This window comes from Onychomys torridus, chromosome 21 (assembly GCF_903995425.1).
Source record: "Onychomys torridus chromosome 21, mOncTor1.1, whole genome shotgun sequence".
NCBI lineage: Eukaryota > Metazoa > Chordata > Mammalia > Rodentia > Cricetidae > Onychomys > Onychomys torridus.
The window spans coordinates 6,838,145-6,865,835 of NC_050463.1; the positions used below are offsets into that span (position 1 = coordinate 6,838,145).

Consider the following 27,691-nt stretch of genomic DNA (forward strand, 5'->3'; position numbering starts at 1 on the left):
GGGGGACAGCACCTCACACTGACGGCCTGTAGGGAACCAGCAGGGTTTAGATCATCTTGAAAAGCTCACTGCTCCCATCTCCCCCAGCCATGGAGTCCCACCCTGATATCCAGAAAGACAAAAAGAAAGAAGGAAAATGCAGAAGGGGCTGGAGAGATGGCTCAGTAGTTCAGAGCACCCGATGCCCAGTCATGAGGACCAGAGCTCAGATCCCAGCACCTCTATAACAATCTCTAGCTCCAGCTGCAAGTCAGAAGGAAACAGGAGGACCACAGGGACCACTGGCTTCCAGCCTATCCAAGAAAGCACAAACCCCATGTTCAGGGAGAGACGGTGCCTCAGAGGAATAGGTACAAAGTGGTAGAGAGGATGACTCCTACGCCCTCTTCTGGTTCTGGCCTCCAAGCACAGGCACGTGCACACAGAGACATGGGTGGGGTGGGGAGGGGGGACGACGGGGGAACAAAGCTTTAAAAAGAGTAGAAAGGAAACGTGAGAAACAAGGGTATCAGGGACCCGAGGAGGGAGGTGATGACACACACCCTGGAATCCAGGGGGACAGGTGCAGTGGAAGCCTAGTCCATCACTGGTGCAGGTACCACCAGCCTGGCAGGGCTGGGACTCACAGGCATCTGGAGCCAGGCTCTGGCTGCAGCGGGGGCCACTCCAACCGGGCTCACACACACAGCGGAACCTGGTGGGGGAGGCAGTCAGGGGTGGCAGGTGACCAGAGACAGTGGAAGAGGGGTCAGGAGTTGGGGAAGGGCCTCACCCGCCAGAGGCATCATGGCAGACTCCATGGCTGCAGGGCTTGTGGGCACAAGGATGATTTGCAGGCAGGCAGAGAGGAGGCAGGGAGCCAGGTGGACAGAGGCAACGGAAGCCATTTTCCCCATCCACACAGGAGCCACCCTCTCCACACGGGCTGGACGCACACTCGTTGATCTCCACATTGCAGAGGGGCCCTGGGAAGCACACAGGCAACTTTGTTCCAGAACCAAGAGTAGTGTCAACTCAGGGAAAGGGAACACCTTGTTCTAAACCACACAGCTGTGTCTCCATGTGAGGCTCTCAGTCTGCTGATGGGGTGACAACCCCCAACCAGTGAGTGAGCAAGCTCAGGATACCACAAGGCAGGCGTGAGCTCTCTCTCTCTCTCTCTCTCTCTCTCTCTCTCTCTCTCTGCCAGCCTCTCTCCCTCCCTCCCTCTCTCCATCTCTCCTTTCTTTCTGCTTTTGAAAAAGTTTATCATGTATTTGATGTATTTATTTAATGTGAGTGCCTGTATGTTATGTTAGTGCTGCATGGTGTGTGCCCAGTGCCCATGGAAACCAGCAGAGGGGGTTGGGTTCCAGGAACTGGGGTTACAAACAGTTGTGAAACACACTGAACACAGAGAAACAGAACTGGTGCCTACATGGAGCCTTCTACATTTTAGGGTATTTGCGACAGGAAGGTACTCTTGCATGCTACCAAAGGAGAAACGTGAATGCCAACCCAGCCACAAACCCTTTGATCTACAAATGGTGTCCTGCCTCCAAGACATGCTAATGCAATGGTGGCACGAAGCTTATGGGAGTAACCAACCAATATCTGATTTGACTGAAGGCCCACTCAAGACGAAACCCATACCCAACATTTGCTTCGGTAGCCAAGAACCTGAGGCTAGATAGCCCTGGGGCCTAAGATAAAACCAAATACTACTAGTCTTAAGAATAAAAAAAAGTAGTGATAAAATGCCTCCTAATAATAGTCTCCTACACTCATAGATCACTGCCTTGCTCAGCCATCATCAGAGGAGCTTCCCCTGCAGCAGATGGGAACGAACACAGAGACCCACAGCCAGAGTGAAAGACATCGGAACACTCTGGCCTAGATGGACAGGTATCTCCATCTAATCCTTCCCCTCAGAGCTCAGCCTGAGGAAGAGGAGACAGAAGGGGAGTGGGAACCAGAGAGGATGGAGGAAACCAAGAAAACAAGGTCCTCTAAATCTAAATCAACATGACCAAAGCTTGAACTCACTGAGACTGGGGCAGTATGCCCAGGGCCTGTACAGCTCTGCACCAAGTCTTCTGCATATATATTACAGTCTCCAGTTTGATGTTTTTGTGGGATTGCTGACTGTGTGGATGAGTGGGTCTCTGATTCTTTTTATTATTGTTGTCATTGTTGTTGTTTTGGTTTTTTTGAGACAGGGTTTCTCTGTGTAGCCCTGGCTGTCCTGGAACTAGCTCCATACATAGACCAGGCTAGCCTTGAACTCACAGAGCACGCCTTTAATCCCAGCCCTCGGGAGGCAGAGGCAGGCAGATCTTTGTGAGTTCGAGGCCAGCCTGGTCTACTGAGCGAGATCCAGGACAGGCTCCAAAACTGCACAGAGAAACCCTGTCTGGAAAAAACAAACCAAACAAACCAAAAAGGAAAACAAAAACAAGCAGTTATGAGCTAGCATGTGGGTCCTGGGAACTGAAGCCCAGTTCTCTGCAAAAGCAGTAACTGAAGAGTCAGCTCTCCAGCACTCTGTGTTGTTTTATTGTGAATGTGATTTTTCCATGCAGCCCTAGCTGGCCTAGTACTCACTATGATGCTCAGGCTAGCCTCGAACCTGTACCAATCCTCCTGCCTTTGCCTCCTGGGTATTGAGGTTACAGGCATACATCATCATGTCTGGCCTTAGACAATTGTGTGTGTGTGTGTGTGTGTGTGTGTGTGTGTGTGTGTGTGTGTGTGTCTGCAAATAAAGACAGGAATGGTTCACTGGGGGGAAAAGTGCTTGCCACCAAGACTGACGGCCTGAGTTGGATCCCTGGGACCTATATGGTAGGAGAGAACTGAACTTCACACATACACAAAGTAAGTGAAATGTAATTTTTAAAAAATAAGCCAGGTGGTGGTGGTGCGCACCTGTAATCCCAGCACTCGGGAGGCAGAGGCAGGTGGATCACTGTGAGTTCAAGGCCAACCTGGTCTACAGCACTAGTCTGGGACAGACTCCAAAGCTACAGAGAAACCCTGTCTCGAAAACAAATAAATAAATAAATAAATAAATGAATGAATGAATGAATGAGTAAATAAGTAAATAAATAAATAAAAGAATTTTTTTAAAAGGGTTGGGGGAAAACCACCCAAAAGAGACTTGGAGCTTAATCCCTATCCTTCAAGGCCCGCCCCGCTCCATGGCAGCCACCTGCCCACCTGTGAAGCCAGGCTGACAGATGCAGTCATAGCGGTTGATGCCGTCATGGCAGACGCCAAAGGTACAGGGGTTGCTGGCGCAGTCATCAATGTTGACTTCGCAGTTCACACCTGCAGGGAGAGGAATACGCAGGGAGCAGCCGCTATTGTCAAGTGCTACAAACCCCTCACGGACACCCCCCACCCCGTGTACTCTCCCTGTCACAGCCCAGCCCCACCCCACCTGTGGTTCCGGGAGGACAGCGGCAGAGGTACTTGTCCACCAAGTCTAGACATTTGCCCCCGTAGCGGCAGGGCTGACTGCGGCACTCATCCACCTGGCTCTCGCAGCGTGTGCCCGTGTAGCCCGGGGCACAGGCACATGAGAAGCTAGCAATGCCATCGACACAGCGCCCATGGTGGCAGGGGTCCGGAGAGCAGTCGTCCACATTCCGCTCACAGAGCGTGCCCTCAAAGCCTGCAAGAACAAGAGGTTAGGGTCCGCCCGCTCTCGTCCATGGCTCTCTCGTCCATGGCTCGTCTCAGCCCAATTTGAGCTCAGCTCTCAGGCCCTACCTCTTCTCCCTTCCAATCCACCCTCCAAGCTCCGCCCCTTTCACTTTAAATCCCACTTCCAGCCGCACCCTGAATCCTGCCAAGAACCCTGCCTACCTCCATCATCAGCTCCACACCCCAGCTGTCACTGGCCCTGCCCTGGCCTTGCTGAAACCTTCCTCTGAGGCTGTCCCAATTCTGTTATTGGTCCTTGACACCCACCAGCCCACCAGCCCACCTTGAGGTTCTTGCCACTGTCTTACGGTCCACCCTCACCCTCTGCACAGCGACACTCATAGCCATCGGGCTGGTCCACACACTTGGCACCATTCCGGCAGGGAGTGCTTGCACATTCGTCCACGTCCAGCTGACACATGGACCCACTGAACCCTGGGAGTAAGTAGTGGATGAAAGGCAACATTCATCGTCAAAGCAGGCACTCTGCCTAATTTGAGTGGGAAACACCCCTTTGCTTTGTTTCAAATTAATTTCAATGTAGTCAAGGCCAGGGACACATCTCAGAGGAGAAAGGTGCTTACCAGCCAAGCCTAATCACCTGAGGTCAATTGCCAAGAACAGTGGAAGGAGAGAACCCACATACACACAAATAGCAGTTAATAAGTAATTACTTTCTTTTTAAATTTCAATGTTGTCATAACCTGACATGCCAGGCTGTCTGTGCCAGGGTCCTCACCTGATGGGCAGGTGCAGCTGAAGCCATTGACTCGGTCCTTGCAGACACCACCATTGACACACGGGCTGCTCTGACATTCATCGATGTCCACCTCACAATAGGTCCCTGTGAAGCCTGGAAGGGATGGGATGGGGCACTGAAACTTCCCCGAGCTCAGGGGGTCTCTTTCACCTTAGTTTCAGGGCTTTGGTTTTGTTGTTTTGTTGAACTAGGTTCCTGCTATGTACCACGAGCTTGCCTCAAACTAATGATCCTCCTGCTTCAGCTGCCCAAATTACAGGCATGCACGACCACATTCAGACTTTCGAACAAGCTGAGCCCTCACCCAGCTATGGTTTCACATGGACCAAGGTTGATGAAGCTCCCCCTTCAATAACATCTGGCAAAATTCTGCTCTGGCCCTGCACCTGCCTTATCCAGGGTTACAAGCTTTCACCCTAAGGACACTGAGCTCTTTCCCTCTCTCTTTCCAGCCAGGAAGCTTCACTTTAAACCCAGTTTGGGGCCAGCAAGAGGGTTCAACAGAGAAGGATGCTTGCTGCCAAGCCAGATGGCGTGGAACCTTCATGGTGGAAGAAGAATTGATTCTCGAAAGCTGCTCTCCAATCTCCACACTCACACCGCACCATGAACTCATCAATGCGCGCGCGCGCGCACACACACACACACACACACACACACACACACACACACACACACACGAATGTAACTTTTAAAGAAATATTGTTACCAGGCACAGTGGCACATGCCTTTAAATCCAATATTTGGAAAGCAGAGGCAGGTGGACCTCTGTGAGTTCAAGGCCACCCTGCTGAGTTCCAGACAGGGTCTCACTATGTAGCCCTGGCTGGTCTACAATTCGCTATGTACTGAAAGTGTGTGTCACTACAGCTGGCTTGAAATGTTTTTTGTTTGTTTGGTTGGTTTTATCTGTGTGTGTGTGTGTGTGTGTGTGTGTAAGAGAGAGAGAGAGAGAGAGAGAGAGGCATGGGTATCCTCAGAGGCCAGAAGAGGTTCGTTTATCCCCTGGATCTAGAACTACATGAAGTTGTGAACTGCCCATATGGGTCCTGGGAGCCAAACTCGGTCCTCTAGAAAAACAGGAATTACACTTAACCACTAAGCTACCTCTCTAGCCCCTTTTTATTTTATTTTATTTTATTTTATTTTATTTTATTTTATTTTATTTGAGACAGGGTCACACTTCATTATCTCAGCCATCCCAGAACTTACCATGTGGACCAGGCTGCCTCTGCCTCACAAGTTGGGATTACAGGCAAGTGTCTCCATGCCCAGCATTTTTTTTTTTTTTAATTAATAAAAATGAAGCCAGTTTCACCCTCGGCTTTTCTTGCCCAAGCTCCAGACTTCAGGACCCACCCAAGCCACACCCACCACCCACCTGCCATGCAGATGCAGGTAAACTGGCCAATTCGATCAAGACATGTGGCCTGGTTGCGGCAGGGCCCAGACAGACACTCATTGACATCCGTCTCACATCGCGGTCCAGTGTAGCCACGGCCACATTGACACAGGAATGAGCCCTGCGTGTTCACACACCGACCCAAATGTTCACAGGGGTTGGCACCTGTGGAATGAGGGGTACAGCCAGGATGGGCATGGCCAACCATAGCTGCACCTTTGCAGACTCATTTCCAGAAGATGCCCCTCTCACCAATGGAGCACTCATCCACATCCTGGTCACACGCCCCTCCGGTGAAGCCGGGTGGACAGGTGCAGATGGCCCGACCGCTCACAGGGTTTGTGTCACAGATGGCATCCTCATGGCAGGGATTGCTGACACAGGCATCATCCAGATGACACAAGAGGCCTGAGAAAAGGTAAGCCAAGATCAAGAGCTGGTCCCCAGGTCTACCCAAAGTCCCCACACACCTAGCATTTGAGGAAGGTTGATTCTAGGGACAGGACCCCAGGACCCTGTGCATACAATGCATGAATGAGGCCACTGAGCTACACTCCCAGCTTCTTGCTTTTTGTTTGTATTATTACTTTTTTAATTAGTTTACTTACCTGGGGGGTTTGCAAATGTCATAGTGCATTGTATAGAGGTCAGAGGACAACCCCTTCTACCCTGTAGGTCCCAGTGATGGAATTTAGATTGCTAGGATATTCAGCAAGCACCTTTAACCCACTCAGTGTCCATCTGGCCCATCTCAATTGCTTCCTCTTTTTATTGTCTTATTTGTGTGTGTGTTTGTTTGTTTGTTTGTTTGTGTTTGTTTGTTGGGGAAGGGTTTCTCTGTGTAGCCCTGGCAGTCCTGGAACTCAATTTGTAGCCCAGGCTGGCCTGGAACTCACAGAGACCCATCTGCCTCTGCCTCTTGAGTGCTGGGATTAAAGGCGTTCACCACCACGCCTGGATGCCTCCTATTTCTTGGTTATATTAACCATCAGTGTATTTAGTATCTGTTCTTTTTAAGCCATTTATTATGAAAAAAAAATGAGATATACAAAATATGTTTCACATATGGAGCACTTGGTTCACTATTATTTATCTGTTAAGCTGTTTCTTCTAAACTATTTGAAAATAACTTGGAAATGTTTTACAAACAAGTCACTAAAGGCTGGAGAGATGGCTCAGCAGCTAAGAGCACTAGCTGCTCTTCCAGAAGACCTAGTTTTGATTCCCAGCTCACAACCATCTGTAACTCCAGTGCCAGGGGATCTGATTAATTCTTCTGGTCTCTAAGCATACCAGTCACGCATGTGGGACCAGACATACATGCAGCCAAAACACACATGTAAAACAAACTTTTGGAGGGGGGGGGGGGTTTGAAACAGGGTTTCTCTATGTAACAGCCTTGATTGTCCTGAAACTCACTTTGTAGACCAGGCTGGCCTCGAACTCACAGAGATCTGCCACTGGGATTAAAGGTGTGTGCCACCATTCCCAGGTATCCAAGTGCCCCTCTTAACATGTTCTCTGACCTTTCTAACTTCCCTAGGTCCTGCTTTTTTCCCAGTCAGACCCCTCAGGAGTTCTCCCATTCTAATAGCGTCTGCCTTGGGCTGTGTACCAGCATCCTCACAGGACAGAGGCTCAACCTTCCTCCCAAATCCAGTCTCCACCATCCCCTCCCTCCCCGCTTCCTTCCTCCCTCCTCCCATCCCTCATCTCTGCTGCCTTCCTTCATGCTAAGGATTGAACCCAGGGCCTGGTGCACACTAAGCACATGCTCTACTGGTAAGCGACACTCCAGCCCCATCACAGTCTTTATAATACTCAAATCAGAATCTGTCTTCCCCTTCCATTCTAAAGCCGTCAATGGCATCCGGTTGCCCACAAAGAAAATGGCCGCTCACCTGTCTTGCCCATGGGACAGGCACAGTAGAAAGAGGCCACACGGTCATGGCAGGTGGCCCCGTGGAAGCACACGGCTGTGGCACAGTCATCGATGTTCTGACTACAGCTCTCGCCCGTCCAGCCATTGACACACACACAGCTGTGGCCACCCAGCAGGTTGAAGCAGGTGCCCCCATTGTGGCAGGCATTGGGCTGCAGCTGACACTCATCCACATCCTCTGTGCAGAACTGGCCTAGGGCACAAAGATGTACTGCTCTAGGTTTCTCCTGTGTGCCCACCCGACGTCAGCCCCCAGCTCCTGGCAGCCCTGGTGCCCACCTGTCCACTCTGGAGGGCACTGGCAGTTGTAAGTGTTGACACCATCCACACATGTTCCCCCATTGAGACACCGATGTCCAGGACAGTCATCCACATTGACTTCACAATTCTGACCCTCGAAGCCTAGTAGGGAAGGACAAGGTAAGGATGGTCGCTAGGAGGCTAGCCTATTGTCCCCAGCTGCCTCCCCTGGGTACCACTTACTCACCAGGAAGGCAAGCACAGTCATAGGTGGTATCACTACTCTGCCTACAGGTGCCACCATTACGACATGGGGAAGAGGCACAGGGCACTGTAGGGTTCTCACACAGCAGCCCTGTGTAGCCAAGTGGACACTGGCAGCGGAAGGAGCCAGGAGTGTTGAGGCAGGTACCACCATGGCGGCAGGTCCCACCCGCTCGGCACTCATCTATGTCACTCCGGCAGCTGCGACCCTGGTAGCCAGGCGGACAGGAACAGACGAAGCGGCCGTCCGACCCCACTGAGCAGCGGGCACCATGAGCACAAGGGCTGCTGAGGCAGGGGTCTGGCAGGGAGCAGTCTGGGCCTGGAAGAACCAGGAGAGGGTGAGCTTGGGACTGACCACGTCTTAACCTAACTCGGGCTCTCATCCAAGCCCACCCCTTCACCTCGGAAGCCACGGGGACAACGACAGGAGAACCGGGCAGTACCCGACACCACCGAACTCTGGCAGAAGCCACGCCCAGCACAGGGGCCTGAGTGGCAAGGATCTTCCAGCTGGCACCGTTCACCCACCCAGCCTGGCAGGCACCTGTGGGAAGAGATGTGTGGTGGGCACAATATAAAGAAAGCATGGCCATCCCCGACAGACAACACAAGACACACTCATCCAGCAGCACACTTGCCAAACAAACTGTCAAACACATCCGTTTAGTCTTTCTTCTTATTTTACATAGGGTTTCACTACATACTCCTGGCTAGCCTGGAGCCCTCAGGAATTTCCTTGCCTCTGCCTCTGCCTCTAGATGGCTAGGTTTAAAGGTGAGTTCCACCAGTCACAGCCATACCCTTTTATTCTGACAACAAATATTATCAAATATTGCCTACTACAAACTAAAACACAGCAGCAAACAAAATAAAAATGATTCTTACCCTCTTGGTCCTCATAGCTAGGTCAGGCAAAGAAAACAAGTAACAAATTAATATGAAACATGCCAGCAACAGCTTGTATAAGCCACAAGGGCTCATGAAGGATGTGGTACCCCCGCCCCAAGACATGCCCATGTCCCAGAAGTTGTGACTATTGTCTTTTTTTTTTTTTAAGGAGGTGCTCCACACTGGCACTCAGCAGGTGGATCAGGAGCTCAAGGGAGCCCTAGTCACATAGCAAATTTGAAGCCAGTCTTGACTACATGAGACCCTGTCTCAAAATAAATACATATATTTTCAAACAAATACTGAGAGGGCTGGGAATATAGCTCAGTGGTACTGCACTTGCCTAGGATACACAAAGCTCTGGGTTCAGTCCCCAGCACAAGAAAAAAGAAGGAAGGAAAAAGAATTTTTGCCAATATGATTATGAAGGATTTCAAGATGAATTCACTCTGGATTATCCAAGCCATCCCAAATGGCAGATGTCTTTTTTTTTTTAGATTTATTTATTTTACTTGTATATGGATGAGGTTTATTTTTCCCTGCATGTATGTATGTGCATAATATGTATGCCTGCTGCCCTTGGAGGTCTGAAGAGAGCAGTGACATTAACGATTGTTGAGAGCCACCATGTGGGTACTAGGAACCAAAACCAGGGCCTCTGAAAGAGCAGTAAGTGCTCTTAATTGCGGAGCCGTTTTTCCAGCCCCTATTTATTTATTTTAAATTATGTGTATACATGTGTGGCTGCGTGTGGACATGTGTGCACTTGAGTGCAGTGTCCTCAGAGGCCAGAAGAGGTCATTGGAATCACCCCCCAGGCTGGAGTTACAGGTGGGTGACCATCTGAGCCCTGGGGATCAAACTTGAGGGTCTCTGCCAAGGCAATATGTGCTCTAAACCACTGAGTTATTTCACCAGCATGGACATACAGTATCTTTAGAAGAGAAAGATTGGAATGGGGCTCAGTGGTTGAGCTCTTGAGTACATGTGCAGGGCCCTGGGTCCCATCCCCAGGACACAAGAGAATGAAGTCTGGGCAGCAAAAGAAGACAGGGAGAGACTGAGATAGAAACTGATTGATTGGGGGGGGGGGGAGAAAGAGAGAGAGAGAGAGAGAGAGAGAGAGAGAGAGAGAGAGAGAGAGAGATCATGTACAGACAAAGGCAGAGAATATGGTGAGGCAGCTGTAAGCCAAGGACTGCCTGAGCCAACCAGAAGCTGGAAGAGAGAGTAAGGGATTCTCCCCTCGGAACGCCTGTAGGGAAAACCAGTGCTGGCAACGCCTTCATTTCTGACTTCCGGCCTCCAAGATTTTTCCAGAGTACATTTTTGTTGTTTTAAGCCACCCTGTTTGTGGTAATCTGCTACAGCAACCACAGGAAACTCACAGGCAGCCTAAGGGTAATGGAATGAGTGGGTGTTGCATTTTCACACACTAAAGAAGGTAAAAAGGGTGAGCCAAAGAATGATGAGGGGAAGGGCATTCCAGGTAGTGGGAACAACAAACGAAAAGCCTAAGACTCCAGAAGGCAGGCACACCCAGAAGGGCCCAGAAACAACACAGATACATACAACTGGGCATACTGGCCTGGCAAACAGACACCAAGCCACAGCCTCCCACGCGAATGTGGGAAACTCTCACTCACATGGGCAGGCAGAAGATAGCCACAAACCCTAAACTCCTTTCTCCCAAGCGCACACAACCCTCCTCCCATGGATCGGGCGGGGATTTTCATGGACATCTCAGCCCTCATGCTGGAAGGGGGGCCTGCAGCCTGCAACCCCTTCCCCAAACCCACCAAGGTAGTCCTGAGTGTAAGAAAATAAGAATTGGAGACTTTAAGCTTTCAACCTTCCCAGGGACAGGGGTGAGGAAGGCTAAGGAGGGTGGATGGAGGAGTCAAAAGGTCCTGGCTCTGCTACGGACACAACCTTCGTCACCCCTACCCCGACCCTCCTCTCCTTTACCCTACCCTTCCAGCTCCCTGAGCGGATCCCCTAGCTCAGTCTGGTCCCAAACGCCCGGACAGAACTCAAAGCAGATGACTCAGTTCTTAGCGTCACCTTACAATATCCCCCCCATTCCGTTCCAGCTAAACCCCTGCAGGGGTGTGGGTGGCGTTCGAAACTCGGAGGTGATGCTCTCAGCCCCCTTCGCCTAAGACCAGCACATTGGCGGCGGCGGCGCCCCAGGAGGGGGCGCTGCGTGCAGGGCGCCGGGGACTGCGGGTACCAAAGCCAGGCTGGGCGCGGCCCCCTCCCTGCGCCGCGGGCGGGTTCCCACGCTCTGCGCCCCGCGCCCCAGCCGACCGGTCGGGCCGGTTCCAGCCCCGGCCCCGCGCCCCGCCCCGCGGCCTGAGCTTTGGGGGAGACGTGGGGGGGGGGGGATGGCGGAGAGCGCGGCTTCCAAGGAGGAAACTGACCCACCGGCAAGGCAGACAAGGACCAAGCGAAGGAGAGTTTCAGAGCCTACTGGCGGGGAGGGAAATTGGGAGGGGGGTAATCGGTGGAAGAAAGTGACATTTGGGGGGTCACCCCGAGGCAGACAGGAGGATTTGAGAAATTGAAGGAGAGGCTTGGGGGATGAAGGGGACATAGGGTGAGGCTCCCCAAGGGATCTATCTACTCGGGAGCTGAGCGGGCTCCACTCCGCGCGATCCGGGCTCCCGGAGGCCGAGCGAGCCGGTGATTCACCTGTCGAGGGGCGGGGCGGCCTCGGGCGTATTCACCTGTCGGCAGTAGTCCAGGCATGTAGTTCCACTGCGCAGGCGCCCGGCCCGGTGTCTCAGCCTTCCTTCAAGTGACTCCTTCCAAGTAAGGACACACTCCCAGCTTCTTCAACTTAAACCCCCACCCTCCCAGCTCCACCAACTTAAACCCCCACCCTCAGGATGCCCTTCGGCCAGTAGCCCCTAAATGAAGCTAAATGGGGTTCCAGCCACTTGAGTTCAGCTGCCACTGTAGCGTCAAAGGAGGGCTCTTCTATAAAGTCATCCTGGTCCCGCCTAGCTTGAGGCAGACCCACTGGCTAGCCCACACGGTACTGAGTAAATGAACATTTATGAACTAATTAATAGTTGCTGGATGGACTGCTATCGCTATTAAGGAGAAAACAAGCCCAATAAGGCCACAAACCTTGAATCCCCGCAAACCCAGGCTAGGCAAGCACTCACTACTGAACACCTCCAGCCCTCAAAGAGTTTCAAAAGTCTCTCTCATTTTTAAATATATTTTTATTACATTAATTTGTGTGTGTGTGTGTGTGTGTGTGTGTGTGTGTGTGTGTGCACGTGGAGGTCAGAACAACTTGTAGAAGTTGGTTCTCTCCTTCCACCTTGTAGGTCCCCAGGATTTAACTCAGGTTACCAAAGTTTGACAGCAAGCTCCTTTACCTACTTGAGCTATCTTGCTGGGCGCCCTACCTCTAAACACAAAAACATTTTTGAGACAGCCTCGCTCTGTGGCATAAGCAGGCATGGAACTCAATCAAGCTGACCTCCAACTAAAGGCAATCCTCCTGCTTCTGCTGGGAAAGACAAGTGTAAAACACCCAGTTAAAGGTTCTTTGCAAATCTTCACAATGCCATTACAGATCCAAAGTGGCTCAGAAGGTTCTCAGCACTGGCTACAGATGTCCAGAGCTCAGAGTTCTGTCTGCCTCTACTCAGCTCTCTCCCAACCCCTGTTCTCCTTCCCCAACCCTCTGCATTTCCTTGTATTATTGAACAAATAATTCTTGAACTCCTTCACAGTCATATGCCAGGGAAGGCATTCCTAGTTCACAGATGCAGTGGGGTACAGAAAAGAGAAGTGACTGACCTAAGGTCACACAAACCAGAAAACAATAAAACAGGACTCTAGCATGGGCAGCCTGTGTGCCTCCTAAATCCTCAGATATGGGAGGGTATGCATGTCCTCATCATTGTCAAGCTACTGTCATTGGCCTTGGGAATCAATTTTCCGTTCCAGAACACTGTGACTTAATGGGTTTAAGTCTCAGCTACTTAGCAACAAGATGTGGGATTTGAACCCAGGCCAGACAGACTTCAGAGCCTCCGCTCTTAACTCTGTCTGATTCCCAATAGAGAAACACAAGAGGTTACCCAAACCACACACATAGAGGAAGTGATACCAGCATCCCCCAGGAGACTCAGAGGCAGAGGAAGAGGACAGACTCCCTCCCCATGCAGGGCCCACTGATGGCACTGGGCCAGACACTCACAGGCAGGCAGCCTCCCGGGAGGGCTGCTGGGTGCACCGACCTCCATTTGCACATGGACTTCCATCCAGGCAAGGGGGAGCTGTGTAGGGGCAAAAGGTGGGAAGGTCAGACAGGCACCCAGAACCCCAAACTGTAAGGACAGACCCTCCTCTCCTGTCTGCCAGGCAACAGCTGCACAGGGCTGGAGTGTCTCTGTGGGTACTGAGAGGCCCCCTATGTACAGTTCCCATGGCCCCCCGCCCCAGTCCCAGCTGTTGGGGCCGCAGCTGTCCCTGCCAGCTCAAGCCCTGGGAACCACAAGGCAGGGGTGGGAAGGAGGAGGAGTTGACTTGTGCCAGATGTGGGGGTTCAGGAAGTTGCCCAAACTAACATGTCATACTGGAGAAGGGATATAGAGTAGCAAATGAACATGCTGAGTGTAAAAGAGAGTCTGCATCTCCAAGCTCATGTCCTGGGATAAGGGACGAGGTGAGGAATGGTGGGCCTCTGAGTCTACCTTCCATTAACGTTGGGTGTCTACTCCAGCCAGGCAAGCATGCTGGCTCTTGAAAGAGTAGGCAAAGCACGCACCCAGGACCAACTGGTAACAGCAAAAGAGATGGCTGTGGGCACTAGATGGCTAGGGTGTGGAGTAGACATGTGCTACCCTGTCCAGTGTCCCCATCCCTCAGGGCTGTGTCCCTCTTGGGTGTGTCAGTCTTGCCAGCTGGGTGAGAGGTGTGGCCAGGTCTGAGCTAGTGGAGAATTATGTGCTCAAGCGGGTGTGGGGCTCTGTAGAAGTGTGTTCAATGGAGAGAAGGAATGAGAGGGGAACTGAGAATCAGGGACAGACAGAAATTGAAAGGAGAGAGATTCAGAGACACAATAAGAAAATGAGTTAAGAACGAGCGACCTATTCATTTCTGTGACATCGGACTGGAAACTGTGATAGGAGACATGACTATGTGAGCCGTGTGTGTGTGTGTGTGTGTGTGTGTGTGTGTGTGTGTGTGTGTTGTGCACACATGCTTGTGAGTTTGTATGACAGTCTGTGAAGACTTGAGAGTATTATTAGGCCACTGTGTGGCGGCTAATCGTGAAAATGCATGTGCCTGTTACCATGCTGATATCTGTGAACAGCATAGCCAAGCACTCCATGTGCACACAAGCACACAAGCTGCATGTGCTGTGCTTCCACCTATATGAACAGCAGTATTCACGCATACAACTGTGTGGCCACCGGTATGTCTGTATGGGTCATGTATTGGCACCTCGGAGTATGACCTTGACTATGAATGCATACCAAGTCTTGCTATATCTATGCATGTGTGATCATATTTGACCTTGTATGAATGCACATTAGCATATGAACAGTGAACACGTAGGTGTGTCTTGTGTGTGCCAAGTGTGCATCTGTGGGTGTCATGAGCCTGCGCACATTCACATTTGCATCTCTCTATGTGTGACAGGCCATGAGTCTGCGCCGGCCCCGCGGGGGCGGTGGCTCTTGCCTAGTCCTGCCTAGATGAGCCCAAAGGCTACGCTGGGGATGCAGGTCCCTCTCTGTAACTCTCACGGGGGCCCAAGTCCCAACGTGGACTCCCTAGAACTCCCGGCCCAGGCCTCCGGTTTATGCCCCTCCCCCCTCTGATCAGACCTCCCGGGGCGGGGATGGGGGCGCCCCCTCAGTCCCGGCTCTGGCCCTCCGTGGGTCCCGCTTTGTCTGGCAAAGAAAGCGCGAGGCCGGCCGGGGGGAGGGGGTGTCTAGACGGCGCAGCCATTGTCCCGAGCGGGGGAGGGGAGTAAGGATTGGAGAAGGGGAGGGGGCCCCTGGGTCGGCTGGGAAGGGGCTCCGGCCACAGGGAGGGGGCCCAGAAGCCGGAGAGTACACGTGGGCCTCGCCCCTTCTCCTCCCGGCGAAGAGGCGGGGTACCGAGGCTGTGGGATCTTAGAAGCCAGAAGAGGGAGCGGGCGGCACGAGGGGGGAGGGGGCGCGGGCGCCGCTGGGGCTTCAGCTCCGGCTCCTCGCGCTCCAGCCCCAGGTCTTGCAGCTCTCCAGCCTGAGAAGTTTTCTCCCAGTTCAGAGCTCCGAAAACTTCGCGCCCCCTCTTCGCCCCCCCACCTCTCCCGGCCCGCCCGGGATGGGGGGAGCCTTTTGTGCAAGGAGTCTTAGGCCTTGGGGGTCTTGAGCCCCCACCGTAACCTTCCCAGGACTCCAGGCAGAAGTAGGATGGGGTGAGCCTGGAACTTTTGATACACCTCGCCTCCAAATTTCAGCCCCAGATTCCCACATCCGAGTCCCCAGTCTCGGACTCCCGACTCATTCAAGGATCTTGATTCCTCGGGCCTCTAGGACCTTGCCTTCCCATCACGAACCCCTGTGCGCCCCATGACCGGCATACAGCTTCCAGCTCCTGCACCTCTGCCCCAGCTCTAGTCCTGGGCTTACAGATCCCCTAAGTCCCAAACTTAGGGGGTTTTGTGCTTCCCCGCCCCTGCAGCCCCAGTCCCACCCTCCATGTCCCTGAGCCCTCACCTGCAGCCCCCGGCCCTGCTAGCAGCAACAGCAGGGGCAGCGCCCGCACGGGCGGTGGTGGCGGTGGCAGGGCCATCAAGCGACGACGGCAGCGGCGGCCCCGGGCCCCCGGCCCCATGGCGGCCGCGACCCTCCCTCCTCCCTCCTCCCTCCTCCCTCTTTCCCAGGGCTCCGGGCGCGTCCCCGGCCAGCCTCCGCGCCGCCAACTTCGCCAAAGTGAGGCTGCCGGGCCGCCCCGCCCCCAACCCTGGGCGGCTCGCCCCGCCCCGGGGCTGGCCCTGAACGCCCCCGCCCCCTGCCCGGCCTCCTGGGGTCCGACCCTCAACCCGCAGAGCCTGGGAGCAGCGGACCTTGGTACACTCAAGTCGGCCAAGAGAGATGCGGGCCTAACCGGCGTGACAGAACAGGCATCCAGCTCATGAGCATACCCATCCCCATCCACCAGTACACAACCAAAGCCAGGGCACACATACACAGCCAGGACACAAACGCAGACACCCTCGACTCCAAACCTTCCCAACTTGGTCCAGAGAGGCCAATGAACATGTATCCTCCGCCGGACCCAAGCAAACCCATGCAGAAGTCTCGTGGGGCCACTAAACATCAATTAGCTCAAAACTCATGCCCAACCAGGGCAGCATTTACAGTCTTGCCAGGAGTGGCATGCACGTGAGTCTCATGTGCCTATGTTCAGCTCTCCCAGGAAGCAGCCTCCTTTCGTGCTGATCACCAGCATCTACCGAAGGGGGAAAAGGTGCCAATCCTGAAGACCCGAGTTCAATTCCTGGGACTCCCATGATAGAATGAAAAATTGAACACACACAAATTGTCTTCCTACGCCACTCTGTGGCACATGCACCCTAAACACACACACACACACACACACACACACACTCACGAGAAATAAGATATAAAGCGTTTTAAAAGTCCACACCAGCCCCTAGCACACCAGCCTCCTACATGGTTTCACCATGAGACCCATTTTTTCTTTCCTTTTTTATTCTTTTAGTTTTTTGAGACAGGGTTTCTCTGTGTAGCCATGGCTACCGTGGAACTTGCTTTGTAAACCAGGCTGGCCTTGAACTCACAGAGATCAGCCTACCTCTGCCTCCCCAGTGCTGGGATTAAAGGCACCACCATACCTGGGGAGGTCTATTTTTTCATTGCCATTAACTGAGTGTTACAGTACCAGTTGACCTGCTTCTGCCAGACCCTCTGTTTAGGCTGAGAATGGAAACTCTAGAGGTCCTAAGCTCTGTCCCGGAAGCGTCTCAAGAGCGGGAGGGGAAAGTGACACTGGGAGACCACAGGCTGGACGAGAGGACCCACAGAATCCTGGAAGGACACTCACCACACCCATGTGGTAGAAGGAGAAAACCAGCTCCCACAAGCTGTCCTCTGACCTCCACAGGTGGAGCACATCCCTCCATCACCACCAGATAACAATAAATAATGTGGTTTTTTATTGGGCAGGATTTCTTTTTTAATTAATTAATTAATTAATTAATTAATGTTCTTTTTAATTTATTCTTTATGTCTTTCACATCATGCATCTCCGTCCCGTTCATTTTCACATCCCTTTGTATCCACACTCTACCTTTGCAATCTCCCCACAAAATAAAATAAAATAAAATTTAAGAGAAAGAAAAAAGCAGAATCAGTCTCATTGTGGAAGCTGCAGTGTGACACAGTGAGTCGCATAGTAAACCCTTTTATCCATGTATCTTTACTTGCGAGTGTTCATTGCAAAGAGTCATTGGTCTGATCCGAGGCCTCTGGCTTCTGCTACACCATCAATACTGGGTCCTCGCTGGGACTCCTCTTGGTTTTCCTGTTGTTGCCCTGTGTCATGGAAATCCTGAAGCTTTGGGTCTGCAGGACTGGTCCCTTCATGTGCTCCAGCAGATCACAGATGGAGTGGATGTTGGAGTGGACCAACTCATAACCCTGGTTCTAGGGTAGTTGCAGGGTTGGTCAGCCCACCAGCTCTTCCTTGTCCTCACCACCAGGGTGAGCACTCCTGTATTGGCTAGGGATGAGAAGGGTCAGGGCCAGTTTTCCTGCTTCCATGTCCTCAGGCTTGGTTCTCCCACACCTACACCTTCAGGGCCAGCTCTATTGTGTTTGGGCAGGGCTTCATAGCACACACCCTCTCTCAAGGCAGAGGCAGGAGGATCTCTGTGGATTTGAGACCAGCCTGGTCTACATAGCAAGTTCCAGAACAGCCAGGGCTACATAGTGAGACCCTGTCTTTAAGTGTGTGTGTGTGTGTGTGTGTGTGTGTGTGTGTGAGTGTGTGTGTGTGTGTGTATGTGTGTGTGTGTAGTTGAAGTCTTCCTGTGTCCACCTGGCTCTTGCATCCTTGTGTTTCCAAAGCTGCTCAGACTCAAATAAACACACACAGGCTAATATTATTTAAAACTGCTTGGCCATTAGCTCAGGCTAACTATTGACTAACTTTTACATCTTAAATTAACCCATATCTATTCACCTATAAGTTGCCATATGGCTTGTGGCTTACTGGTACTTTTACATCTCGATTCCTCTGTGTTTGGCTGGTGACTCCTGACTCAGCCTTCTTGTTCCCTTAATTCTCTTCTCTGCTTGTCCCACCTATACTTCCTGCCTGGCTACTGGCCAATCAGCATTTTATTTATCAATCAATCATCCACAGTACTTCCCCCCCCTTTTTTTTTTTCAAAAAGGAAGGTTTTAACTTTAACATAGTAAAATTACATATAACAAAACAATTATCAAGCAAGAATTACAGTTACAATATCTAGTCTATTTATAATATCTAGTCTATTTGTATTTGGCAAAATTAAAGAAGATATCCTATCTATCCTGTATTAGTGAGTCTAAGGTTTCATATCTAACTTATCTTTTATCATAACTAAGGAAATTATAACTGTCTAATCTTCAACTACAGCAAAGACCCCAGAAGGATATAATATTACCTGAGAACGGGGAGAAGGACGCAAGCAACTTTCAAGAGTCTTGTGAGAGTAGACAGAGACAGCTGGCAGCCTGGGCAGTCATTCAAAGTTCCTCTGTAACGTTGGGGCATCTGTCTTTAGCCCACAGGTCTAGATTGTCTCAGCCACTTTTCTCTGTGTCCTGTAGAATGTCTGGCAGTTTCCTCTGCGAAGCAGGAACCTGAAGGACCATTTTGTCAAGCAAAGTTCAGTGGTCACCTTCTATGGGTCCTGCATGTCCAGTCGATCAAGCAGTCCAGGCAAGAACAGTTTCTTGCCCACATGGCTATTTTTGCCAAGGTGAAGATAAACTCCATATAGAGTGTCTTCAATGCCCATCCTCCTCTCTGAAGTAAATCAATGCTGCCAGGAGCAGACATGTCTCACTGTCCAGAAAGTCTAAATTTTTAAAACATTTTAATGCCATATTCTGTAGGTCTTTGAAGTGTTTGAAGATTACCTATCTATCTGAAATATATCTATGCATATCTAGAAAACTTAACATGACTATAAGTTTGACTATCATAGAAGACTAGTTATTAATCTGTATTTTTTAATTATCCATTACAATCTAAATGAGTTACATAAACATAATACCTCAAACAAGAGTAAAAATATACATACAGTATAACAAAGTTAGGTTTAAACATGTATCAATAAACTAACATCCATACAATGTAAAACATTTCTAAACAAGTTGTCGCTCTTTAAAATAGCTTCGTTAATTTCATCCTATCATATCTAAACGATTCCCTTTTCTTCTTTAGAAAGAGATTGCATTTATAATCAACCTGCTGTAGATCAAAATAAACATTCATAAACAATATTTGGGGAATATGGGCTTCTCATACTACTTCCTGCTGGATGAAGACGCTGTGTTCTGATGGGGACATAAAGAAAACTTTAGGATTATGGAGTAGTCTGTGAAGCTGTATTGTCTGAGCCAGTTGCCTTGAAGGCATTCTGGATGTTGGATCATCTAAGCCATGGTGTCATCAGAGACCTTTCAGGGGGTCTTGGCTGGTCAAACCTGATGTATTTGAACCTTGAACAAATCCATAGCCTCTTGCTTCCTGTGGAAACAAAAGCAGAGCCTCTTTTCCAAAGCAACCTATCTTTTGATCCAAATTTTGAAGTCAAGGTACCTTTAAAATATATATATTGGTTTAACTCATCTGCCTTTACAATCAAATATCTCTCTGCAGTTAAAAAATATCAAAGACAATATAATCTAGAATCTCTGTGTGAGATTTACGTGGCTTATTTTTTATATTACTTTTATTTTCTCTTTAAAGACTTTATTTTTTAAAACTATCTCTTTATATAACTGCATACATTGCTTTTTTTTCTCTTCCAAGCCTACATACATTTTTACACACATTGTAAACTGTTTAGAGGTTTATCCCATCTGAACCTGTCATATCCTGAATCTATTGCTTTAAACTGTAGCATTCTCTGCCTGCCTCATCTTCCCAACATGGCAGAACTACATTTACAGGCAGCTCTGGGAACCAGGGAAGCAGTGGATCTATGCTTCCATCCATCCAGTAGCGTGTACCCCAGAAACCTCTTTTTTTTTTTTTTGTCTGTACTAGCAAAGGCTAAATCCACCACACAGCAGCAGCGAAATGTGTGGCTTGCAGATACCTCATTCCCATCATGAGTAGGTCAAGCCTGCTGCACACCAGGAACCCGCCATATAGTAGGTGAAGCATGCAGACTTTGGCTAACTTGAGAGAGACAGCTAGGAAACTGTTTTAGCTCCATTTTTTTAAGCTTTCTCAGGTTTTAGGTGGAAACTCAAGCCGTTGGGCACCATTTGTAGTTGAAGTTTTCCTGTGTCCACCAGGCTCCTACGTCCTTGCATTTCCAAAGCTGCTCAGAACCAAATAAACACACATACAGTCTAAATTATTTAAAACTGCTTGGCCATTAGCTCAGGCTAACTATTGAGTAACTCTTACATCTTAAATTAACCCATATCTATTCATCTATAAGTTGCCATGTGGCTTTTGGCTTACTGGTACTTTTATCATTTCCTCTGTGTCTGACTGGTGACTCCTGATTCAGCCTTCCTGTTCCCTGAATTCTTTTTCTCTGCTTGTCCTTCCTATACTATACTACCTGCCTGGCTACTGGCCAATCAGCATTTTATTTATCAATCAATCTTCCACAGTGTGTGTGTGTGTGTGTGTGTGTGTGTGTGTGTGTGTGCATGCAGAGGCCAGGAAAGAGCACTGGATCCCCTCAAAGCTAGAGTTATGGACATTTGTGGAATACCCAGCTTGTTATGTGAATGCTGGGATCTGAAATCTGATCCTCATGATTATGCAGGCAGCTCTGGTAACAGTTGAACCATCTTTCAGGCCCACTTTTTTGTTGTCCTGTTTTTTCTGAGTCTCCTTTTTGGGCAGAGTTTCATGCAGCCCAGACTGGCCTTGAACTTACTGTGTGACCAGAATGACCTGAAGTCTGCTCTTTCTGCCTCTGTCTCCTCAGTGCTGGGATTACAGGTGTGTGCGTTCATGCTTGGTCTATGTGATGCTGGGGATGGGACCTAGGGTTTCCAGTGTGCTAGGCAGGCACTCTACCACCTAAACCACACATCCCCAGCCCTCATGCAAAGTTTATATTAAAATTCTCTGGTTGTTCCCAGTATCATCCCTTAGAGCTTCCTGGCTGATCCAGGGTTGATCCCAGATCTTTACTAAAGTAATCCCTCTGACTTTGTGTTTCGTGGCTGCTGTTTTCAGAAAGTTGGGGTCAGTGGTTTGAAAGGATGCCTCTCAGATGAGTGGCTGCAAGTTCCTCAGGACTAACTCTGCATCTTTGGTAGGACCCCTGGATTCTCCGCAGGGTATATTATCAACGTACCTATCCTCTGTCCCCAAAATTGGTGGCATTAAACTTTGATGGCTGGGTAGTAGTTCTGCACCCCTTTTATCCCATCACTCAGGAGGCAGAGGCAGGTGGATCTGTGTGAGTTTGAGGACAGCCTGATCCACAGAGTGAGTTTCCAGGACAGCCAAGGGCTACACAGAGAAACCCTGTCTCTAAAAACCCTCCCAAACAAACAAACAAACAAAAAACAACCCAACTTTGATGGCTTAAGAAAAGTTCGCAAAAGTTGTCTTATCGCAATATTTAATTTGTTTATTAATTTATTTTGCAGTTTTGAGGTGGCTCCTGAGGCCTTGAACATGCTGACCAAATGCTCTACCACTGAGCTACATCACCCAGGCCTTGCTGTTTTGGGATAGGGTCATTCTATACAGCTCAGGCTATCCTTGAACTCACAGTGTAGCCAAGGCTGACCTTGAACTTTTGAATCTGCCTCCAACTACTTAGTGCTGAGATTGTAGGCATGTACCACCAAGCATGGTATCTCCCACAATGACAGTTATTCTATAAGGAGGTACTCTGAATCTATAAATATTCTGATGCCCATTAAACTTTTGTCCCCTGGATTTTTGCATTTATTAGTGATTTCCGTTGATTTTTTGTTGTTGGTGGTGGTGGTAGTTATGTTGATGCTTTTTGTAGTTTTGCTTTGCTTATTTTGTTTTGTTTTGAGACAGGGTTTCTCTGTGTAGCCCTGGCTGTCATGGAACTCTTCTGTAGGCTGGGCTGGCCTCGAACTCACATAGATCTGCCTGCCTCTGTTTCCCAAGTGCTGGGATTAAAGGCATGAGCCACCACACCTGATTCTTGATTTTTTTTTTTTTTTTAAGTTGAGGTATAATTTACATTACGTAAATTTACCTATTTGCTATTTGGATGTTTACTATTCAGTGTCACTTAATATGTTCACAGTTTTGAGTTAATTTTCACCTCTCTGGCTCTACGACATTCCATTGTCCTGGAGAAAGGATCCTGTTCCTAACAGCAGCCCCCTCCTCCTCTCCCTGCCACCAGCTACTGACAACTGTGAATCTGCTGTCTTTACCTCTGGCTCTGCTTGCTCTGGATATTTATTTTCTATAATTGTATCTTATTTATCACACTCAGGTCACCAGCTTTGGCTCTGAGCCGTCTCTCTTGGCCCCCAGTTATCCATATAAATATAACCCTGAACTCTCCGGCCAGCTTTTCTTTGTTGAGGATGTAAAATGAGGTCTCGATATGTACCCTTCAGTAGCCTGAGACTTGCTGTGTAGGCCTGCTGACCTAGAACTCACAGAGAGCTGCCTGCCTTTTGCTTCCTCACTGCTGGGATTAAAGGCATTCATCACCACACTGCACCATGGCTTTTCTTTTTTACTTAAAATGTGGAAGTGCTGGGGGAATCTATCAAAAGACCTTATATTTGCCAGACAAGTGCCCTTCCACTGAGCTACATCCTCAACTATATTTTTTATTTTATGTGTGTGTGTGCACATGAGTATGTGTGTGTGTGTGTGTGTGTGTGTGTGTGTGTGTGTGTGTGTGTATTTTGTTCTGAGATGGGGAGAAGGACTCACTACATTGCCAGGCTGGACTTGAGTTGCTGCGCTTAAATAAATGCTCCTCCAAGGCCAGGAACGTAGCATAACCCGAGCAGTACTCGCTTATTGTGCACAGAGCCCTCAGTTGGATCCCCAACACTACAGTTTAAAAACAAAAAAGTCCCAGTAGCACATGCCTGTAATCACAGCACATTAGAGGTGCCAGACATTCAAGGTCATAGGCAGCTATGGAAGGAGTCCCAGGCTAGCTTAGGCTCCCTGAGTTGCTGTCTCAAAAAAGAAAAGGTGGCCTAGTAAGATGGCTTGTCAGGTACAGACGCCTGTTTTCAGACCTGATTACCTAAACTGGATCCCTGGAAGCCACATGGTGGAAGGAGAGACCGACTCCTGTAAACTGTCCTCTACAAATGCACCAATGCAAATACACACCTGTATACCCTGTCTTAGTTAGAGTTTCGGTTGCTGTGAAGGGACACTATGATCATGGCAACTCTTATTAAAAACATTGAATTGGGGCTTGCTTACAGTTTGTGACCTCAGAACCCACACAAAGGGAGGGGAGAACCTATGGCACTAAGCTATCCTCTGACTCCCCACAGAAGTTTAGTCCATTATCACCATGGCAGGAAGCATGGCAGCATGCAGGCAGACATGATGCTGGAGAAGGAGCTGAGAGTTCTACATCTTGATCTGTAGGCAACAGGGAGTGAACTGTGTCCCACACTGGGCATAGCTTGAGCATATGAGACCTCAAAGCCTACTCCTTAGTGACTCACGTCCTCCAACAAGGCCACACCTTCTAATAGTACCACTCCCTGAGCCAAGCATTCAAACACAGGAGTCTATGAGAGCCATACCTATTCCAACCACCACATACCTACACACACACACACACACACACACACACACACACACACACACATCAAACATTAAAAATGTTTTTTAAGATTGAATGATCTTCCTGCTTTAGTTTCCCATGAGCATACGGCCCAGATCCCCTTAATAATGTTGACTCTTTTATCTATTTGCTAGGGATTGAAGTCAAGGCCTCACGTGTGCTAGGCAAGAGCTTTGCTATACAACTTGCAAGTCCCTTTTAGATGACTTTTAAAGACTGCAGTAGGAGGAGGTGAGGGAGACTGGGAGAGAATGTTAATGAGAAAGGAAAGCATTCAGAACTGGTGTCAGAGCTGAGCTCCAGGATGCTTCCATGCCCCCATGTATCCCTTGTGTGGGAGAAGAGCTACCTGCCTATCTTACGGGTCAAGCACAATAACTCTGACACAGCCATGATTTCATGGGTGCTCCATAAAAGAGCTGAGTTTGTTGTTGTTTTGATAGTGTGTGTGTGTGTGTGTGTGTGTGTGTGTGTGTGTGTGTGTATTCATGTATTCCATAGCTCGAGTGTAGAGTCAGAGGACAGCTTAATGCCATAGGTTCTCCCCTTCCTTTGTGTGGGTTCTGAGGATGGAAATCATGTCACCAGTTTGCCTGGCAAGTGCCTTTACCCACTGAGCCATCTCACCAGCCCTGGTTTGCTCTTCCATTAGGTTTTTGTTTGCTAGGTTTTGGTTTTTTGAGACTAGGTTTCTCTGTGTAGTCCTGGCTGTCCTGGAGCTTACTCTGTAGACCAGGCTGGCCTTGAACTCACAGAGATGCATCTGCCTCCTCTGCCTCCCGAGTGCTGGGATTAAAGGTGTGCGCCACCATGCCTCTTTGTCATTAGCTTCTGTTTTCCAGTTCAGAAGATGGAACCCAGGACCTGGTGCACACCAGGCAACCAGTTGTACCGATGAGCCTCATCCCTGGCACTAAGAGCTCAGATCTGAACTGAGGTCTAAGGGACCCCAGACCATGTGGACTGGAGGGAAGGAAGGAGTAAAGGCTGGACAAAGAAAGAGAATGTTGCATAAGAAGGAGGGCAGGCTGATTCACTGCAGGGTGCTGAGTAAGCTGTCTGTCAGCTGACTCAGCCTTTTCACTGTACCCAGCCTGGGCAGGTGCAGCTCAAGTCCCTCCTCTCCATGGGCCCAGGAGGAAATCCCAGCCCTGCCTGCCCCATCCTGTTGTTCATTCCTCTCTCGCAGCCCCTCCCCGCTTTAAAACAATTTTTGTCACATCTTATTGGCACTAGAAAGATGGTTCAGGGGTTAAGAGCACTACTGTTTTTGCAGAGGACCTGAGTTGGACTCTCGGAATCTTTGTTGGACTGCTCACAACTGCCTGTAACTCTAACTCTAGGGGATCTGACTCCTTTTGGCTCTAAAGACAGTTGCAGTCATGTGCATAAATCTGTACACAGACACACACAAGATCATCACTAATAAAAAATAAATCTTAAAATGCATTTTTTCTTTGTTTTTTAGAGAGGGGTTTCACTATGTAACAGTCCTGGCTGTCCTGGATCTCACTCTGTAGACCCGGCTGGCCTTGAACTCACAAAGATCAGCTGCCTCGGCTTCCGGAGTGTTGGGACTAAAACTGTGTGCCACCAGGGCCTGGCTTGCATTTTATTTATTTTGTATGTGAAATGTGGTGCACATGCACATGCACTTGCTGTGTGTGTGTGTATGTGTGTGTGTGTGTGTGTGTGTGTGTGTGTGTGTGTATGAAAGAACAACCTTCAAGTCAATTCTTTCTCTACTATGTGGGTTCTGGGTATCAAACTCAGGTCACTAGGTCTGGCACTAAGCCATAACTCTTTTTTTTTTTTTTTTTTTTTTTGGTTTCGAGACAGGGTTTCTCTGTGTAGCTTTGGAGCCTGTCCTGGGTCTCACTTGGTAGATTAGGCTGGACTCGAACTCACAGAGATTTGCCTGGCTTTGTCTCCCGAGTGCTGGGATTAAAGGCGTGTGCCACCACGGCCCGGCTTCTAAGCCATAACTCTTAAAAAAATCTTTTCAAAGTCTTTCTTCAATGAGCAGACCTGTACTTTTCTGAGCCTGACCCAGACTTTGCTCTCTGTCAGGGATGGGGGGGCCCTTTGGCTTCCTCTCCAAGCAGGGGCTGAAAACAATTTTTAAAAAAATTTTCCTAACATAATATTTTTATTAATTATTAGGGAATTTTGTACAGTGCACCCCAATCACACTCACTTCCCATTCCTGTGCCATTCTCCCCAGTTGAAAACATCAAGTCCAATTTGTGCGGCCCATATACTTACTCATGGCAGCATGGTCACACTCCCAGCGGCCGGCCCCTTAGAGACAACTGGGTCCTTCCCCACGCCCCTGCCAGAAGCTGTCAGCTCTGAAAGGCTGCACTTCAGAGTCTCCCTCACAATTTTTAAGGACTCTCTTCAGTGGCTTCCTGTCTGGACTGCTGCTTTCTTTCTTTCTTTCTCTTTGGAGGTGGGGAGGTTGTCACGGAAGCCTCCGGTGTCTCTCATTCTCAGGATCTGAGTCTGCAGTCATCAATAGAGCCGCAACAGGAGCTTCCTGGCAGCAAAGCAAACCATGGACACCAGCATGGCCACTGCCACCTGGAACTAAGGACACCAGGTACGGAAATGGAGAAGAGGAAGAAATGTGAGAGAGGGCCAACATGGGTATAGGGTGGCATGTGTGGGAAATAACAAATCATGTCTGACAATTATAAAATGTGAAGCTGGAGAGATGGCTCAGCAGTTAAGAGCACTGACTGCTCTTCCAGAGGACCCAGGTTTGAATCTCAGCACCCACATGGTAGTTCACAATGATCTGTAACTTCAGTTCCTGAGAATCCAAATACCCTCTTCTGGCCTCTGTGGGCATCACATACACGGTGCATATACATACACACAGGCAAAACATTCATATGCATAAAATAATAATAAACAAAATCTCAAAAAATTAATTTAAAAAAGATAAAAACTAAGTGTATGGTGTTGACCCCTGTAATCCTACTACTCAGGAGGTGGAGGCAGGAGGAAAGAAGTTCAATGTTTAAAGAAAAAAGAAGCACCAGGCCATGGTGGTGCACGCCTTTAATCCCAGCACTCTGGAGGCAGAGCCAAGAGGATCTTTGTGAGTTCGAGGCCAGCCTGATCTACAGAGTGAGATCCAGGACAGGCACCAAAACTACACTCGAAAAACAAAAACAGAGAGAGAGAGAGAGAGAGAGAGCACTGATTGCTCTTACAGAGGACCTGGGTTCAATTCCCAGAGTCCACATGGCAGTTCACAACCATCTGGAACTCCAGTTCCAAAGCTTCTGACACCTTCTTCTGGAGGTGTCAGTCAGCCAGGCACATGGTGCACAGACATACATGCAGGCAAAACCACCACCCATATACATAAGATAACATAATAATTAAAAAAATAAACCCCAGGGGCTGGAGAGAGGGCTCAACAGTTAAGAGCACTGGCTG

General features: G+C 49.4%; 1 protein-coding gene across 3 annotated transcripts in view; it reads right to left on the reverse strand.

Annotated features, from left to right (window-relative positions):
• Positions 1-16,052, reverse strand: part of Notch3 (notch receptor 3) — a 30,489-nt gene extending 14,437 nt beyond the window's left edge. The window contains exons 1-16 of one of the 3 annotated variants that reach the window (XM_036171320.1): positions 15,924-15,981; positions 13,409-13,487; positions 11,881-11,993; positions 8,700-8,842; positions 8,279-8,617; positions 8,071-8,193; positions 7,751-7,984; positions 6,102-6,257; positions 5,829-6,014; positions 4,427-4,540; positions 4,009-4,122; positions 3,422-3,655; positions 3,199-3,309; positions 773-965; positions 543-694; positions 1-26 (exon numbers count right to left, since the gene is read on the reverse strand). The exon at positions 1-26 is cut by the window's left edge and continues 88 nt beyond it. In XM_036171320.1, coding sequence (XP_036027213.1) covers positions 1-26; positions 543-694; positions 773-965; positions 3,199-3,309; positions 3,422-3,655; positions 4,009-4,122; positions 4,427-4,540; positions 5,829-6,014; positions 6,102-6,257; positions 7,751-7,984; positions 8,071-8,193; positions 8,279-8,617; positions 8,700-8,842; positions 11,881-11,993; positions 13,409-13,462 — 2,292 coding nt within the window. In that variant the 5' untranslated portion in view covers positions 13,463-13,487; positions 15,924-15,981. Of the gene's footprint in view, positions 27-542; positions 695-772; positions 966-3,198; positions 3,310-3,421; positions 3,656-4,008; positions 4,123-4,426; positions 4,541-5,828; positions 6,015-6,101; positions 6,258-7,750; positions 7,985-8,070; positions 8,194-8,278; positions 8,618-8,699; positions 8,843-11,880; positions 11,994-13,408; positions 13,488-15,923 lie in introns of all 3 variants that reach the window. The other 2 variants (XM_036171319.1, XM_036171321.1) reach the window with 2 other exon arrangements.
• Between the last annotated feature and the right edge of the window lie 11,639 nt (positions 16,053-27,691).